The following is an 18012-nucleotide window of genomic DNA, read 5'->3' as shown; positions in this document are numbered from 1 at the left end:
AAACCCGCCACTCCAGGGTCCAAACGGAACCGTCACTTCCGCGTCGTCTCCCTAGCTCCGCCCTTCTGAGCGGAAGTACTTTCCTTTCGGGGACCTCCCGCCTGTAGGGGGCTCTCCGAGGTTTCTAGTGCCACGAAGGCCTCCAGCCTGGGCTGTCCCTACGATGCCTATTATTGTAGCTCCAGAAATATATTTGCATTATAACTCTTTTGTGCAGAAAAAAAATCGCAAGGCATCTTACTCTGCATAACAACGTTCAAACTCAATTCCGGCCAAGCGTCCTCATTATTAAACCGTGTGGCGGTGGTTAGTTGGCGTCAGGCGGCATGGGGACAGCCTCAGAGTGTCGAAAGTCCCCGGCCCGCTTCCTCCTGTGAAGACGTAGCTGCGGGTGGCTTTGGTGGCGGCGCCTAAGATGTCGACCAAGAATTTCCGAGTCAGTGACGGTGACTGGATTTGCCCTGACAAAAAGTGAGTTCGGGAAGGGTCCCGAATTGAAGCGGGACTTATCGAAGGAGGTTTTCTGAGGTCGATTCAGTGTTTTTCGTTTTTACGATCTCTTCCCGTGCCTTCAGCCGGGTTGAGGCGGCAAACCGCTGGCCCCCGGGCTGGAAGAAGGTTTCCAGTCTCGCCACGATGAGGTGTTTCGGGAGCCTTTGTTTTGAGTATGCCTCCAGAGTTTCCTCGACACATTTATCCCAAACACCACTCTTCTTGGGGAGCGAGATGGCCCGCCGTTTGCCCCCACACCCGATACCCGCCTCAGCCAGGTTTCAGCGATAAGACAATCTCTTTAATCAAGGCCAGCTTGGTATTGGATCTCCCCCACGTGACTTTCTCCCTGCAGAACTTGACTCTTGTTCGATCGTTGCCTTCTCGAACTCAACCTTTTGCCTCTCATAGTTACCGGGTGTTTTTTTTTTGTTTGCATTTTGTTTTAATTCGGACTTTTCTCTGTATTTGTTTATACTGCCCACCCACCCACCCAACACTACTACCTTCTTGGGTTTTGGAAATTATGATTTATTGTCTTTACTGACCTTTAATTTCCTCATAAGAACTGAACTAGCCTTTCGCCTCGTTAGAGCCAAAGGCGAGAGGCCTGTGTTCTTGCCTGCGCAGCCCTGGAGATGCCTACAGCAGTGAAGCAGGTGCTTTAGTAGCTGTGCTTTTTGACGTTGCTGACCCAGTGTGCTCTATTAAATTGTGAGTTTTTAGTGAAGGGTGCTCAAATAGGTGTATCTATTTGGAAATACCGGGAGATTACTATGGAAAGTAATTGCCACAAAAATTGTATGTACAACTCATGTTTAAATAAAAACCTTTGATTTCTTATCCCTAAGCTAGCCACAGATAGAGAGTTCACGGTAGTAAAGAGGAAAAACATTGAAGAAAATAAACTTGGATTTAATTCCAGTCCTATTGATCATAGACCATGTAACTGTAACTGCTAAGAAACAGAAACTGGGATACATTAGCTCCCTTATAATGACTACATGAAATAGCATAGTGTGTGTAGAGCAATGAAATGTAGCAAATAGTGATTTTAGAAAGTTAAATCATCTCATGTCATTAAAGGAGACTAAGTCCATATTTCTCCAGTATCTGTCTTTTGCCCACGTTTTAAGCAGTTTTAAGTTAAATACTGGGGTTTTATACATCATAAAGTGATGGCTATTAATTACGTAAAGCTTAAGATGACCTGACACATCAAATGAATCTAGTAGCATTGAAGAGAACTAGTCAGAGCTATGGATAGCATCGTACTGAGTGGTAAGACCCTATTGAAAACATTCAAAAGCAATAGAACAACAACTTCAGACTTTTGTGTTGTTGGTCACTTGTAGAATAATGTGCTTTGACTGTGTCATTAACGACAGCACACCCAAATATTTGAAGAAGGTCTCTAAGAGTGCATTACAACTCAATTGCAAATATATGAGTAGAGTATTATTTCTGCAGTGTGTATTAAGTCCAGAAAAACATTTTCATAATAATGAATTTTCAATGCTTATTTGGGTCATAAAGGTTATTATTTATGGGGAAAACAACCTAAAAATTATTTGCAGTACTTCATTTTAGTGTCCCGTCCATACTTCTTAATGGGAGAAAAGCAATCAGCTTTTTAAAATTTAAGTTTTACATGTCATTTAATATACTTTACTAATATGCAGAGGCACTATTAAAACCATGTTAGGGAACCTGGTAATTTTTTCATTTTTAATTAAGTTTGCTGAATATAAGCATAAAGTGATACTGTGTTACTTGTATATTGGGGTTATTGGTTGTGGTTGGTTATCTTGTTTCAACCAGGTTTCACAGGTTTTATAAATACCCCCAAAAAGTCAATTTCCTTATAATTATTGAACCTAGTTATACCTTTAGTCAGTACAACCTGTCCTCTTTCTTTACCATCCCACTGCCTACTTGTAAAAATGTTTTATCAAGATCCATGAAGCCATCTGACTTAATTATTTTTCTCCCCATTAGTCTACCCTTAGAATTCTGTATTTCCTACACGTAACACATTTTTGTACATATTTTTTTCTATACTGGGAGTTACTTTGAAGTCGTTAATTTTTTTTAACTCCCCAGTGCCTTATCAGTAATTATTAGAGTAAAATCTCACTTTCAGCTTTGCAAGGGGATTTCACTATTATTAACTGTATGTGCTAGTAGGAGGACACTGAGGCACAGAGATCCTAAGTGATTTTACCAGGATTACATAGCTAATAAGTGATTGAATGATTGGAGTTTCTTATCCTAGACTTGTGATTTCAAATTCTGTGTTTTTCCAACCAAGTTGTGAGGTATTTGATTTTTGTTTGTTTTGTAGAAGTTGCAGTGGAAGTTCTGGATCCAGGTATATAGTGAGGACACATTAAAAATTGTGTGTGTAGAATATTTAAAACTATAAAGATTTAAAAGATATCTGTGTAAGTATTTTTTACTTTATTTTCAGATGTGGAAATGTAAACTTTGCTAGAAGAACCAGCTGTAATAGATGTGGCCGGGGTAAGCATTTAAGGAAGCTTCTATTAAGACTGAACATACAGATCATTTCTTTATTTCCCCAGATTCATGTTGTATTATTTTTCTGTTTTCAGAGAAAACAACAGAGGCTAAAATGATGAAAGCTGGGGGCACTGAAATAGGAAAGACACTTGCGGAAAAAAGCCGAGGCCTATTTAGTGCTAATGACTGGCAGTGCAAAACGTACGTGTTTCAAATTTTCCTTCATAATAATGTATCTAGCCGCTACTTGTTACTATTACCAATTCCTATAAGTCACATTGACAAACCAAAGAAAGGTCTGTTGATTGCTATATAGTCTGTACCTGATATATAAGGACCTTCTAAGTTCTATTTTTTAATAGTAATATTAGTTGTTAACTATGTTGGCTTTTGTATACTAGTAGACAAATGCTTAAGATGAGCTCATCCAAAAGAGGAGGGAGGGGTATTTAAAAATACTAAAGCCTATTACTTTCTATAATTGAAAAAAATCTCAGAAACTTTTAGCTGCTATCATTAACGTGAAATACTACAAAATTCATTTTGCCTGTTTACAGAATAATTTTCAGAATCATAAGTTGTGTGCCATAAATAATTATTTCTCTTTAGGTTGGTTTCTTAATACTTCTGATTTTCAAGTTCTGTAGACTTCCAACTTCTATCTTTTCTATTATGCATATCTAATACACATATGAAAGAGGGTCTTACCGAAATTTCTGATGTTATCAACAGAGTAAATCACTGGATTTTGTATGCTATGGGATTTGTACTTAAACTGATTCCTCCAAAAAAATAAATAACATTATTTGTAGGGTATAACCTTACTGTTTTTTGAGGTTAATTCAGAGACTAGAAATTAATGAACGTTTAATTTTATGTTGTATTTTTTTGCGCTTAGTCATCAGAATCTCTGTGAGATATAACTTGTCATTTATTTCTCATAAAATGAAAAAGGCACACTCCATATACTGTGTAGCTTTTGCTTTTCCTTAAATAGTTGAGTTTGTCTTCAAAAAATGTACACTGGTACATTTTCTTTGTTTGCGGTACCCTTAGTAAGCACTTCTTTGTGATAGTGATTTCCTTGTTTTTATTTTAAAATTCTATGTAAAATGTTTACAAAAATTTACTTTTTTTCTTGTATTATAGTCCACTGATTTGATATTTTTCACTTCTAAAGTTGCAGTAACGTGAATTGGGCCAGAAGATCAGAGTGTAACATGTGTAATACTCCGAAGTATGCTAAGTTAGAAGAGAGAACAGGTAAGATACAAACATATTCTAAGTGATACGAAACGAACTTAAAATTGAATTGATAAGTTGTATCATCTTATAAGAAGACAGGAATTGAGGATTCAATCTATTCTGCATTCATACACAAAATCATCTTTCATTTCATAATTTCAAATTTACAAAGTACAGCATTAGGGAGCCCTATCCTAATTAATAATGACATTAGAGTACTTACAGAAGTGCTTATTCTCACATTCTCCCCAATGATTTAGATATTTGTTGTTGTTAATGACAGAGTAATAACCATTCTTTTATTCATTTGATACTCTAGTATGACCAAAGAAAGAGGCAGACACATCTCTTAAGCAGTCATCTAAACTTAGGCAATAATTCTCAAACTTAGAAACCATTTGAGAAACCTTAAAAATACAGATTCCAAAACAGAGCTATTGAAGCTTTTTGGGATTGGCTCCCAAATATTTGCAGGTGATTCAGATGGTGTTTGGTAACCTCTAGCCTAAATAATAGCTTACAATTGTCTCTGTGTGTTGTCATTTGTGAGGTGAAAATGTTTACCTAATAAAATATAGTTTTCTCATTATCAGCAATCAGCCCAACCACATTACCAGTATACTTCAAGCCCAATTTTCTCATTCAGTGACTCATAAATCATATAATCAAAGTCTTCCTTTTATATATAGCCATGTGGTCAGACCTAGACTTAGTAAACTATTCCCTGTCTTCTTTTCCTTCCTGACTTTAAACCACTTCACTTCCACTGTGTGTTTGATTCCTGGGGATAAGAGACCCCACTAAATGTACACTGGCATTTTGGAACAGCCCTTCCAGACTATAACAGAAATTCTAGTTTTATCCTTCTGCTTCCTTTTTTATTTTAATTTTTTTTTTGTTTATAGTCTCACATGTGAGAACATTATAACCTATAACCTAATGTCCTAGATATTTTGACTTTTCCAACCCTCACATCCTACCTCACTCTTCCTCTTTTCTCAGGAAGCAATTCTCCTTCTGTATTGATAAAGTAAATTAAGGACTTTTAGTAAGAGTCTCCTTTTTTTTTTTTTAATTTAATTTTTTCAGCTTTTTACTCCTTCACACCTCTGGTTGTTTATTGTTTCCTTTTTAGTTTAATCATCATCTGCCTTCTGCCTGTCCACAGAATGTTGGGATTCTTTAAGAGGCAATCCCTAAGGTTTCTCTGTTCTATGTTTTCTAGGCTTTTTCTTCTAAGTTTAACCATGCCCAAATGTATATCTTCAGTTCAGACTTCTTTGACCCATATATCCAGCTGCCTATTCAGTATTGCCGCCATGTAAATGTCAAACTCATTATACCAAAACTGAATTCATGATTCTCCCCAGGACCTGACTCTCTTCAGTGATCTCTTATGATTAATACCACCCACCATATGGTTGTTCTATAACCAGAAACCTAGATGTCCTTCTTAGTAATTTCTTTTTAATTTTCCCTTTACCCCCAAAAGAAGTCCTTCCCATCTCTAAACTAGACAGAGATAACGCTATGTCTTCTTTGAATAAAATAGCCCTCTAGTTGGTGTCTGTACACATTTCCTTCCTACCCATTTGTAGCCAGTAGTTTTTTGTTTTGTTTTTCAAGTTAAACACTCCATTTGCTTAAATCTACTTTGATTGCTTTTAAGGTAAAGTCCAAAAATTGTAAGTTTTGAAAATTGTAATCCATAAAAGCCTCTTTACCCATTCATATTCTCTTTGACCTATTTTGTGACTGACTCCTCTAAAGTTTCACTATCATAAGGGCTGTGGTCTAACAACTGAAATCATCGAAGTTTGATTCCTTCTCACTTTGCTTTATCTATCTTTTTTCTGTCATCCTGGTATCTTAACCCTTTGCTATTCATCTGACTCTTAAGTAATTGTCTTTGCTGATCACAGTTGGTGTGAATTAACTTATATTGTTGTTCATTGTCTCTTCACTCTTGTAATAAGGAAGTGCAGAGTTTAGGGTAGCACTTCCTATGCATGGGACAAGCTGTTAATAAAAGAAAACTTCTGGAAGGTTGCTGACTTCTGCATTATCCCATGAAATGATTGTATAGTAATTAGCTTGGATTACAGGGTTATTTCTATTTTGAGTTTTTCTTTTTTTGAACCATTAAGGATAACTGAAGTAGGAACAACCTTAATATATCGTGGTTTTTATTCTTTTGAATTTTTCCTTGGGATAAGTTGTCAGAAGTTGAATTGTACAAAATGTACAATCACAAAATTATCAGGTTAGTATCTTGACTCTTCATCTGAAACATATGTTGTATTTTTCCCCTTTTCTCTCTTCATTTCCATTGTCACCACCCTAATTCAGGACTGTTTTAAACCTGTGTTTGATTCTTTACTGGCCTTTGCTCACATTTTTACATTTTGTTCTTAATTAATTACTGTATTTCCTGTGTATTTCCTTCTGGGAAAATGTTCATGAGATGAATTTGTTGTATGGGTTCACACAACATACTTTAGTAATCTCTGTGTTGTGAACCTATTTAATTTCTTTGTGGCCTATATGAGAGAACATGGGAATAGCTCTGTATTTGTTGTGATAATTCATTTTAAAGTAATTTTACTTAGATACGCAAAATTACCTGTATGAGTTTGTTGTTGACTTCTAAATCTTGGCATAATTTATTTTAGAATTAGTTCTCTATGGAGAATGGTATCATCTTTCAGTTGTAGATTACTAAATGTGAAAAAAACAGTTCTACTGAAAGTCTAGGTGTCAATTTCAAATAGGTTTGTTCTAATATTTTCACGTATTTCCACATATAAACAATTTAGTTTATTAGGCATATCTTTGTGCTGCTGTATTGTTATTTATTCAGTTTGCTTTGTTTTTTCCTCATGTGAATTATTTTTCATCTGGATTCCATGGATTTTTTTTTTTCACCTACTTCTAGGTACTTTGAAGTTGTTTATCAAACTTAAAAGTTGTTTATCAAACTACTCTTATCTTAATATGAGGACATGCTGATAATATTAAATATATCAGTTAAAACTCCATATTGTTGAATTGTAACATTCTACAGTTTGTAATCCAGAATTAGTATTGAATATGAGTTAATCTCGAGGTGAACATATACCCAGTTCTAATTGTTTCTGGCATTTCATATTTGATACTCTGAAAAACTAGAGCCAAATTTTACCAAGAGAAAGTTATTACTGGATTTAGTACACTTTTCACTTACTTGTCATATGCAGATAAAAGAAAATTCTTATCTATTACATTTGGAGTTCATATTGTCTCTGAAACAAGGTAGGAGGAGGAGGAAAGGGATCATATGCAAGTATTTCAAGGGATAAACACTAATTAATACATTGAAGTTTTCATAGGTACAAAGTATAATGAAAATAAATGATGTTGTATTATTGTATTAATGTGGTGTTTTTTTAAGTTAAATTTGTTATATTACATTATTCTGTTGATTTATTGGGACAGTGACATGCTTTTTATTTGTGGCTGTGCTATGAAATGATGGTTGTGTAGGTGATGACTTTTTAAATGCCTGTGACTGACACATTTAGTCAGAAATACCAACTTTTTAAATTTTGTTTATTAATTTTTTTAACATTTTGCTTATTCATGAAATCCTTGAATCCTGGAATCACTGCCATTATCTGCTGCTCTTGTTCTAGAATATGTGAGATAGGTTGTATTACTCTTGACCACATACTTCTCTACTATTTTTCAGTGGGAATTTTATTCAAAATCTCATCTCACTTTGTCTAAAACTAACTCACTTTCTTATTCCAATTTCTGTTAAGCCTTTGTCAAAAGCTTGGCAGTCTAATTGTAGATGTTAGTTATAACATCAAAGAATTATGGTTTACTGATCTTGATTATTTTTCAGTAGAATACTTTCAATTTAAAAGCTTACTGGCTATTTCAGAGAACCTAAGTTGACTTAACTATGTATTGAAAGGAGTAGCATTAAAACCATTATGGATGTATTTTATCATATCATTATGTTTCTGTATAGTTAGGAATTTTCCAAGCTCCATCTGCATTTTCGCCTAGCAAATTTTCAATATATAAGTGGATTTCAGCCTATCTGCAACTGTTAAACAGTGACATTTTGCTCTTGATTCTTATGAAGCTCTCTCCCAGAATAATTGTGATACACTGCATAGGAAAAGTCCTTTTAAAATGTGGTTATAGCAGGGACTTGAGGAGATGTGTTCCACTCATGAATTTCATGCATTACCTAAGTCACAGAGGACATTTTGAAATAGAGAAGGACTATAAGTATAGCCACAGGACTTTTCCAGCTTATTTTGAGACTTAGCTGTAGTGATATTTAATATGCTTATTTAAACACTAGTAATTTATTAGATGGATAGGCAAATGTACTTGATAAGACTTTTTCTCTAGTTGCTTGGAGGTGATTTTAATATGTTGTTATTTTAAAGAATTATCATAGAATAACTTTATGTCCGTCCCCCCTTTTTAGGATATGGTGGTGGTTTTAATGAGAGAGAAAATGTTGAATATATAGAAAGAGAGGAATCTGATGGTGAATATGATGAGGTAAGCTATACATCAGTGTGCAGGTTGAATACAAGTTAGAAAAATATCTTAGAAAATATCTTCAATGCAAAGGAAAATATTAAATCTATCTTATTTTTTGAAGTACTCTTTGAGTCTTACAGCAGCTTACCATTTTGTAGGAAATCATAATTGACTTAATACATAGTAACTTAAATACATAAAAATAATTGCTTAAGAAAGTATTAATTTTAATGCCTTTCAGCTGACAGAAATATTATAAAACTTTTTTCTAGTTTGGACGTAAAAAGAAAAAATACAGAGGGAAGGCAGTTGGTCCTGGATCTATTTTAAAGGAAGTTGAAGATAAAGAATCTGAGGGAGAAGAAGAGGATGAGGATGAAGATCTTTCTAAATATAAATTAGATGAGGTAAATTATTTCCTTGTCCTAATTACCCTTTGTCTTTTTTTAGTTATGACATAACATGAATGTTGATGACCTTTGGTACATTGTGAAGATAAATTTTCCTATGTGTTCATTTGTTCTCACAAAGGTTTTGAGCCTCTACTTGGCCAAGCACTAGTCTGGCTCTGGTGATACAATAATAACTTAAACACAGCCACCCTTCCCTTTATGGAACTTAAATTCTAGGGTGGGAGAGGACATAAATGAACAAGATGATTTAGATAGAAGTGATGTTATGAAGACACATGTTGTGATAACAGATCAGTAGAGGAGTTTCTTTGGTTGCCGTGGATGGGAAATTTCTAAAGATGTGAAATTTGAGCTGAGCCTTGAATGATTGATGTAAGAGCTGGGATCAGAACGATTTCAGGCAGAGAGAACACTAAATAAAGGTTCCTTAAGTAAGAAAAAGCCAGCAACATTAAAAAATATTATATATACGCTAATGTAGCTAGAGCAGAGGAGGGAGAGTATGGTGAGGGGAACAGCGACTGCATCAGGTGTGGTGATGCTCTGTGGGGCCAGAGTGTAAAGTTGATGGTCTAATTTACAGATCCATTTTAAGGGTACTTTTGGGTCTGACCGCTCATATGCAACTAAGCAAATTAGTGTAGAGTAACTTTAAAATTTTTTAAGAAGTGAATGAAGTATATTTATCTGACCTATATATTTCAGAGTGATGATTGTCAGTATATTTAGATATTGGGGAGGCAGAAAAGATTTCCAAAGTTAAGGAGACCACCTAAAAGGTTACTGTAATATACTAGAGAAAAGAAGGAAGTTCTGAACTCAAGATTAAGAGATGTGAACTCAAGGAGTTTAAAGGGCATAAAACTAAAAATTCTTGGTAATACATTGTGATAGAAAAAGATGAGTACAACCTCTGGGTTTACTTCTTTGAAATATCTAAGACAGTCCTCCTGTCTCTTTAGCTGAAGATAAGGAATATAGTAGTCAAATCAGGACTGAGAGTGAATTTGCTGAGATACTAGTAATACATGGAGATAAGTACATGGAACTATTCATCATTTCCAGTAGGTAGCATTAATATCTGGCGGTCTTAGTAATTGACTCTGAATATTTGTTAGGATGAGGATGAAGATGATGCTGATCTGTCAAAATATAATCTTGACGCCAGTGAAGAAGAAGAAAGTAATAAAAAGAAATCTAATAGACGAAGTCGCTCAAAGTCTCGGTCTTCACATTCACGATCTTCATCACGCTCATCCTCCCCCTCAAGTTCAAGGTCTAGGTCCAGGTAAACGGGTACAGGTCAAGGGTAACATCAGTCAAAATGTCAGTATCTAACTTCTTTATTTATAAATTTCATTTTTCTTGACTGAATAAGCTTTCCTTTTTCTTTTAGAGATTTCACTCAAATCACCTTTTAAAAGATAATTTTTCCTATCTTAGTGCAATGAGCTTACTGTCCAGTATTTTCAGAAATGCAGAATTTTAAAATGAAACTTCTTAGTCCATTTTAGCACTATGCCTTTTATTAAAATAGACTGAAAACTGAGTTAAATCATTGTGTACAGTGATATTTAATAATCTAGAGAGTTTACATATAGAAATTTTAAGTGAAGTAGAGATTGATATATTTTCACTGATGATAAAGGTCTTCATAAGAATTTTCCAGGCATTAGTAAAATCATTGCTTATTACACCGTCATGTTTTAACAATTTACTTTGGTACAGGTACTCTGACTAAAGATGTAAGTTCAGTCATGTCATGTTTACTTAATGCTCAGAATTTTGAGATGTCCAAGAATAAATCAGTTTAGCTAGTTGTTAAACTTGAATATTTTGTTGTTAGTAATGTTGAATTCTAATAAATATTCCCTGTGTAATCAGCAATAAAAGTAAAATTTTAGGTGAGTAAAGCAGTGTCTTACATACCTATTCACAGTTCATTGAAACCATGGGCAGTGAATTTTAATGGTACTTAGATATATAGATGTAAAATAGTAGCTAATTGGGTACTTAATAGTTTTAAATACTGTAAAACCTGAAAACTTAAAATAATGTAAAGAGTTATTTTAAAGTGAAAATATAATAATCTTTTTCTGAAAATTGTTTTAGGGGACAAAGATGTGTATTAGATTAATGAATGAAATTTATTTCATTTGTGACATTGAAAATTCAGAGAATCATGTTTCCCCTTTTGTCATTTTTCAGTAACATAATTCAGTGACAGGATTGTTAATGTATTTTCTCTTTAATTATTTAATTTTGCAGTAGACAGAAAACCTTAGGAGTTAAACACATAAATGTCAACATACTGAAAGCTTCATGCTAGCTAGAGGCTAAGGAAATAGAAAGGATTTTATAAGGGAAATAGAGATATTTCAGAGAAGTTAAATAAAAACTTCAACATTCAATATTCCTGGATATGTAAGTCCTGGTTTACTTTAAAATATTTATAAACATAAAGCATTCAGTGTTAATTAAGTATAGTACTGAGTTATTTGTATAGTCTTCAGGGATTTTTAGAATATTGTAGATTTGGAAAGTGATAGTTGATTATTTTTAAAAGTTAGCTGTTTCCTTAAGTTTTGGCATAAATATTAAAATAATGAAAAATTTAGCTACCTTAAAATACTGTGTTTTTAAAATCTCTCAAATAGGTACTTTTTTATATGAAAAAGAACTCCCAATGGATATCTTTCTCCCAATGTTCATATCACAAAGCTCACTTAAGTGGTCCTGGAAAAAAAAATCCTTCCATGTTGTTCCAGGTCCCGTTCAAGAAGTTCTTCCAGTTCGCAGTCAAGATCTCGTTCGAGTTCCAGAGAACGTTCGAGATCTCGTGGGTCGAAATCAAGGTGAATGAGGTAGCATCTCTCTGTAAAGCAGAGAGAGGAAATATTTAAAGGCTGCAGAAGGCGTTGCTTTTTTTCCTCTTATTTTGCTTCTACTTGTCAATTTTATTTTAGCATTAGAAAACTAATGCTCTTGCCTCAGCTTAATTTCTCACTGTGAAATGTTTCCATTGCCAGCAGTGTGCCAAGACATTCCCATGATTGAATTAAGGTGGCTATTTTGCATTATGCAAGCTTTGTTATTTTTGTACTAGTTTAAATGTGATGAAATAGGGAGATGGAGCCAAGTCTTATGACCAAATCTCTAGTACATTAAAGTTATGTTTGCAGTAGTAGTTCACATAAAATTAGAGATATGCAAAGAAAAAGTTTACTTCATTTTTAAAGGAAGAAAAGTAACCCTGTCTCAAAAAAGCAGATATTGTTTGGAAGGCAATTGTTTGGCTATTTACAGAAACAACTTTGCCGTTTATATCAGATAAAGTTTCTGGAGGTTTTTATACACATTTCCATTTCTCTGTAATACTACTAGACTGTTACAAACAGTAAGTGTGGAACAAACACACTAAATTCCACAAATGAAATAAGTGTGATTAGTTACTTGTGTAGTCTTCAGGATAGTGGAATAACTACTTAATAGCTTATTACAACTTCAGGTTCCATTTAGTCAGACTTATAGAGAGAAACAATTTGTAGGCAAGTAAATAAGACATTAGTCTTTACAGTCTTGAAGTTTTTTTCAAAACTTAGTCAAAATGTGCTGCCTTTTTAAGTTAATATATTGACCTATTAAAGGTATATAACATGAATAAGAAAATTACTGAAATTCCACTTGTGCGGGAATTCACACATAAGTTCAATTTTAGCCCTTTTGGTAAAATAACTACTTAATAGCTTATTAGAGCCAAATCAGCAGCATTAGAGGGTAACTGCAGTTTTAACACATTGAAGAAAGAATGATACACTTATATTAAAATACAAAATAGAGAGAAATGAGTTTACTGTCACTATTATGTATTACCATTGTTTATCTGAGTGCTGCTTAGGTGAAGATCTTTAAGTTCTAGTTCCTTTGGAAGCACTGTAATTAAGATTTACAGAACAACCTTCATATTCTTTACAAACATTTTATCATTGCTTGTAACTTTCCAAAGAATTCTCCTTTTGGGCTTTCTGATTTTATTTTAAGCCCAAAGGTGAATTTTTTGGGAAGTTTGAGCTAAATTCCTTCAACCAAAATATGTAAATGAAGAAAAAAATTTGCCTTTAAACATTTACACATTTACTTCTACCTAAAACATGTGAATGTCAACACTTCATATTTCATGAGTAGTGGTCCTTCATAAAAATATTGTTAAAATAAGTTTTAAAGTTACTAATTTTATTTTTTCTTCGATTTTTTTTTTTTAAATTTAATAGTTAATGTTTTCTCATTCCTTACCCTATCCCTGCGTTTTCTATAGCAACTTAACTAATAAGTTGCATACTTCCATGAGAAATTGTTGTGTTTATTTTCCTCAGGAATTTTTTTCTCCAAATGGAAGGATGTATTTACTAGACATAAAATTGTGCAAATGCACGGTTACCCAGTGGTTTGCTGCTTATGTTTACTTTTAAATAAAAGTCTTAAAATAAAAAATTCCACTTAAACATAATAAGCTGGTTTTTAATTATAAATGAGCATTTGTCTTAGAATTTTAAAAAGATGAAATTACAGAAATTGTATTTAAATAGAATTGTTTTCATGGTTGGTTGAACCAGAAGTCTTCTGTTGAGTAAGCAGTAAGTATTCCCTCTTATAAAATTTTCAGTTATAATCTTGTTTATTTTTGGAGCTATCTGTTAACTAAACAATCTGCCTCATTTCTTCTTTTAATAAAATGTTTGATTTGTTTCTTAATCAATGAAGATCCAGCTCCAGGTCCCACAGGGGCTCTTCTTCCCCACGAAAAAGATCTTATTCAAGTTCATCATCATCTCCTGAGAGAAACAGAAAGAGAAGTCGTTCTAGATCTTCTTCATCTGGTGATCGCAAAAAAAGACGAACAAGATCACGGTCACCCGAAAGGTTTGGGTTTCTGTAGAAATAAGAATGGGTGTTCTTAAGTCTGTTCAGTAGATTAAACTTCCTACTCAATAATTAGATTTTTATATCACCTTTGTCCCAACTTTAGATGATACTTTTCAACTTTGAACTTAAAAACAGATTACTTTGTTTCTATGTGCTTTGATGAGGTTATTGAGAAAGTTGCAGCTCAAACCACTCTTTCACTATCTGATCATTTTATTTAAATTTTTTCATATGTAATTATTATAGCCAATTCTCAGTTATTTCTATATTTTAAGATTTTAATTCAGCTGTACGTATAAGTAATTTAGAGGTTGATTTTTATATGTATAAATTTATGCTATTAATTTTACATTAAATATTAGACATCATAAGATCCTACGGCATCTAGTAAAAAAATAACTATTTTAGATCATTGGAAATCTGTCCTCACTTAAATGTAAATGCATTTCCACAGCAAATTATTGTTTCATGCCCTTTATCTGTAAGGAAATTGTTCTTGGAGCTAATACATTTCATCTTGCTGTCTGAACCTTTTTTATTTTTTTAAGAGAAAGACCTTTACTAAATTATTTTATCTGTATTGACATTTTTTAAATTTGGAGAGTGCAAGTGTTGACTATCAGCCTTTTCTGCAACAGGCTAATTACTCAGCTTTATTAACTTTCTCTTGGTTTTCAGTGTCTAATTATATAGGCATTTTAATGGCTTTCTTTGTACTAATCTTTGCAAATCTTCATATCATCAGCTTATAAAAGTAGGATTAAGTAAAGTCTGATTATTGCTGGGTTCAGTAGTAGGATTACCTCATGATTCCTATTTGTACAGAGTGATTAGTTTTTGCTTCACATTTTAAAATTCAGCTATTAAGGTTACACACAACTAGTCTTGTTTCTGTGCATTTATTCCTTTGTTAAAAGCTTCTCCATACTTGAGTGAAATTCATTCTGTTGCTTTCTTACCACTTCTGCAAATTTTTATCTTAGCCACATAAAATCCCCTTAGTTTGTTGTCATCTAAACTTAATGAACATGTTCTCTATTCCATAAGCCAGGTGATTGGTGAAAACACTAAACAACCCTGAGCCCAGGGCCAACCCCTCGGAACACCACTACTTTACCCAGGTTGATATATTGACTTATTCATATTAGCTGCATGAATATAGCCCTAGATTTCCAAAATGTAATTATTGATGAATATATATTCTCATATGCACAGTCAGAAACCTTGCTGTATCTGTCTTACATGGAGACTTACCACACTGTCTGTAGTGTATCACAGAGATTGGTTTAATCACACTTCCATTACCAAGTTTATATGCCTATGTTGTATATTATCTTTAGTTTTATACATTTTTGCAAGGCTCTCATTCATTACTTTAAATAATTGACAGGTGGCTATATCTTGAAATGAGAATATATTTTTAAACTGCAGAGAATTTTAATTAATGGTTATGTCATTATTGGGCTCACATCAAACATCTAAACACTAGTTAATTATATATGTATAAATTTGTATGCCAGCATAATGAGGTTTAGTTTTTTTTTATATTCTCATTGTCTTACAAATGGATGCTGATACCAGCTCCAGCTTACTAGGTAACTACTTTCTCTATTATGTCTTACAGGCACCACAGGTCATCTTCTGGATCATCCCATTCTGGTTCCCGTTCAAGTTCAAAAGAGAAATAATGTATTAAAATTTACATCTTAAAAAAAAATCCAGTACAGTGCATGAAGCATATTTTTTAAGAAGTTGGTGTCTTACTTGGTCAGAAGTGCTAAATCTGCTAGTAGAGGTGCATGCCTTTCATTGCTTTTCAGAACAATACAGCTGTGTTGATCTGTGAAATTAAAAGTAAATAGTATTTTAAGCCATACTATCCAAAATAGATGCTGTTTATCATTCATTATTTACAACTATTTGCTTCATTTAAAACCATCTCAGCTATGACATGAAATGGTGTTTCCTAATTTGAACTCTTTGTTTTTCTCATTTCCAAATATGAACTGTCTTGTTAAATTAAAACAGGATTACTTAGGCTTGCCTGAATTTTGGGCTTGGAGGCAAGACTGGGAAGTAGTTAGAAACAAACTGTTGATGTTAACCTGGAAAAGGAGTCAGCCTGTTTATGTTAATCTGTATCAAAGTGATTATCAGGAAGAGTTAAACTAGTAAAACAGCCAACTGGAAATTTATTTTGAAATTTTCTGTGCTAAGTAAGGATGCCTTAAAATCACTGTTTCTCTTTTATCCAGTGTTACCTTTTGCTCCACCACATTTAATGCAGAAAAATCTTATAAACTGAAGGAGAAATGTTATTCATTTCATCCTTTCATGACACATCATTTTGAGCAAGAGAACATTGAACAGTTCATCACCACTGCCATGGTTGTCTGATGAGAAAAACATACCAGAATGTTTATCTTAATATTTTAAGAAGCTTTGTGTGATATCCTTTCAAAATCCACTTATCACCTGTGATAGGGTAGACAAGCTAAGTCAAAAAAACTGAAGATAGATTCCAAAGTATATTTCGCTTGGGTGAAAGACCAACAGAGATGTTACAAATTTAAGTGAACATTTTGCCTTGAGATGTTTAAACACAGTGCATAAAACTTTCTTTTGAGTAACAGATGAACACTTACTGAGTTCTTGTTTCTGTATGACGTAAGCAGCAATATGTGTTGTTTCTGTTCACTTCAAGTTACTTATGGCTTAAAATACTTCTCAGTTCTGTTTTATTTCTCAAGTTAAAATCTGGTCACTTGAGCTTCGTTTTGTCTTCTGGTTTAAAAACAAAAGCTTCCCTTAACAGTGTCTTCGGTGACAATGCAAGGTAAGTATATTAAGGGAGATCAACAATTGTGCTTGGGGACTTTTTGTTATGGGGATCAATACCCACTTTTTTTTGTTTTGCTTTTTCCTTAACATTATTGTCTACTGCAAGTAAAAAAATGTTGTAATATTTAGTAGACAGACCAAACAAAATTGTATTTGTTTTTTATCTTAAAATGAGTGATTTTTCTCTTCAGTTGATACAAAGGTGAAAGCAAAATATCTAACGTAGAAATATTTTGGTGATATTTTTACAGTGAATTTCCCCTTGTTTTCTTATGTCTTAATTTTCTTTGCTACGTTTACTGTAGGTTGCACAAGAACTTTTACTCTCTTATAATTGTGCCTCAGACTTCTTGAAAGTCCACCTTCTAAATTGCCCAGATGATCTTCTAGATTCTACGTGTTACTATTGGTTATTCTTGTCGTTTCTGTATTTAAAACTTTGGCTGTGCTAAGCAAATGCAAGGATTATAAATTAGCTAATAGTAGTTTACAGACAATTAAGATGATTATGATTTCATTTGGTTTAAGCTGTACTAGTTCATTTCATAAGGAAATGATGCTGTAGACAAATGTAAATAAAGCCTGTGAGTCAAACATCAAGTGGTGTTTGTGAAAAATAAATCAGAATTTTTAAGCTCTGATTTAATGTTCTTTTTTAACTAATTACAGTCTTGTTATTTTGATTGTGTATTTTAAACTCTTTATATTCACTTATCTTTCATATAATGTCACCTAATTTTTATGAGTCCTTGATTCAAAGCATTATAAAGCCATGAACACCATAACATTGTATGCTCAAAATATTTATGTCTTTTTTTTTTTAAAAGGACGGTACACAAATTAAATACTGCCCGCCAGAATATTATATACCTTATTTCATATGGTAAAATATTACTACATAATGTGCTTCCTGAATTACTTATTCTTAAAACCCACGTTATAGAACTGTGCCCTTTAACCACAAAGTTTTCTTAAGTTTCTTTTTGGAATGCTTTCATCTAAACAGTATTGAATGATATCTGATAAGTGT

The 18012-nt window shown here is 33.3% G+C and overlaps 1 protein-coding gene across 4 annotated transcripts; it reads left to right on the top strand.

Annotated features, from left to right (window-relative positions):
- Positions 1-331: 331 nt before the first annotated feature.
- Positions 332-17623, top strand: ZRANB2 (zinc finger RANBP2-type containing 2). 4 transcript variants are annotated; one of them, XR_012130208.1, is made up of 11 exons: positions 332-471; positions 2963-3015; positions 3108-3216; positions 4196-4278; positions 8747-8823; positions 9078-9212; positions 10337-10506; positions 11987-12073; positions 13980-14138; positions 15766-15936; positions 17288-17623. XR_012130208.1 is itself a non-coding variant. In XM_017665067.3 (11 exons), the coding sequence occupies exons 1-10, from the start codon at positions 416-418 to the stop codon at positions 15220-15222; spliced, it is 963 nt and encodes a 320-aa protein (XP_017520556.1). In that variant the 5' UTR covers positions 333-415; the 3' UTR covers positions 15223-15262; positions 15766-17623. The 4 variants fall into 4 exon arrangements, 2 of the variants coding, with proteins under 2 accessions (XP_017520555.1, XP_017520556.1); XR_001853785.3 differs by adding an exon at positions 15193-15262 and having other exon boundaries at positions 333-471; positions 15766-17623; XM_017665067.3 differs by adding an exon at positions 15189-15262 and having other exon boundaries at positions 333-471; positions 15766-17623.
- The last annotated feature ends 389 nt before the right edge of the window (positions 17624-18012 follow it).

Source organism: Manis javanica, chromosome 4 (assembly GCF_040802235.1).
Source record: "Manis javanica isolate MJ-LG chromosome 4, MJ_LKY, whole genome shotgun sequence".
NCBI lineage: Eukaryota > Metazoa > Chordata > Mammalia > Pholidota > Manidae > Manis > Manis javanica.
This window is presented reverse-complemented; position numbering and strand designations above follow the sequence as displayed.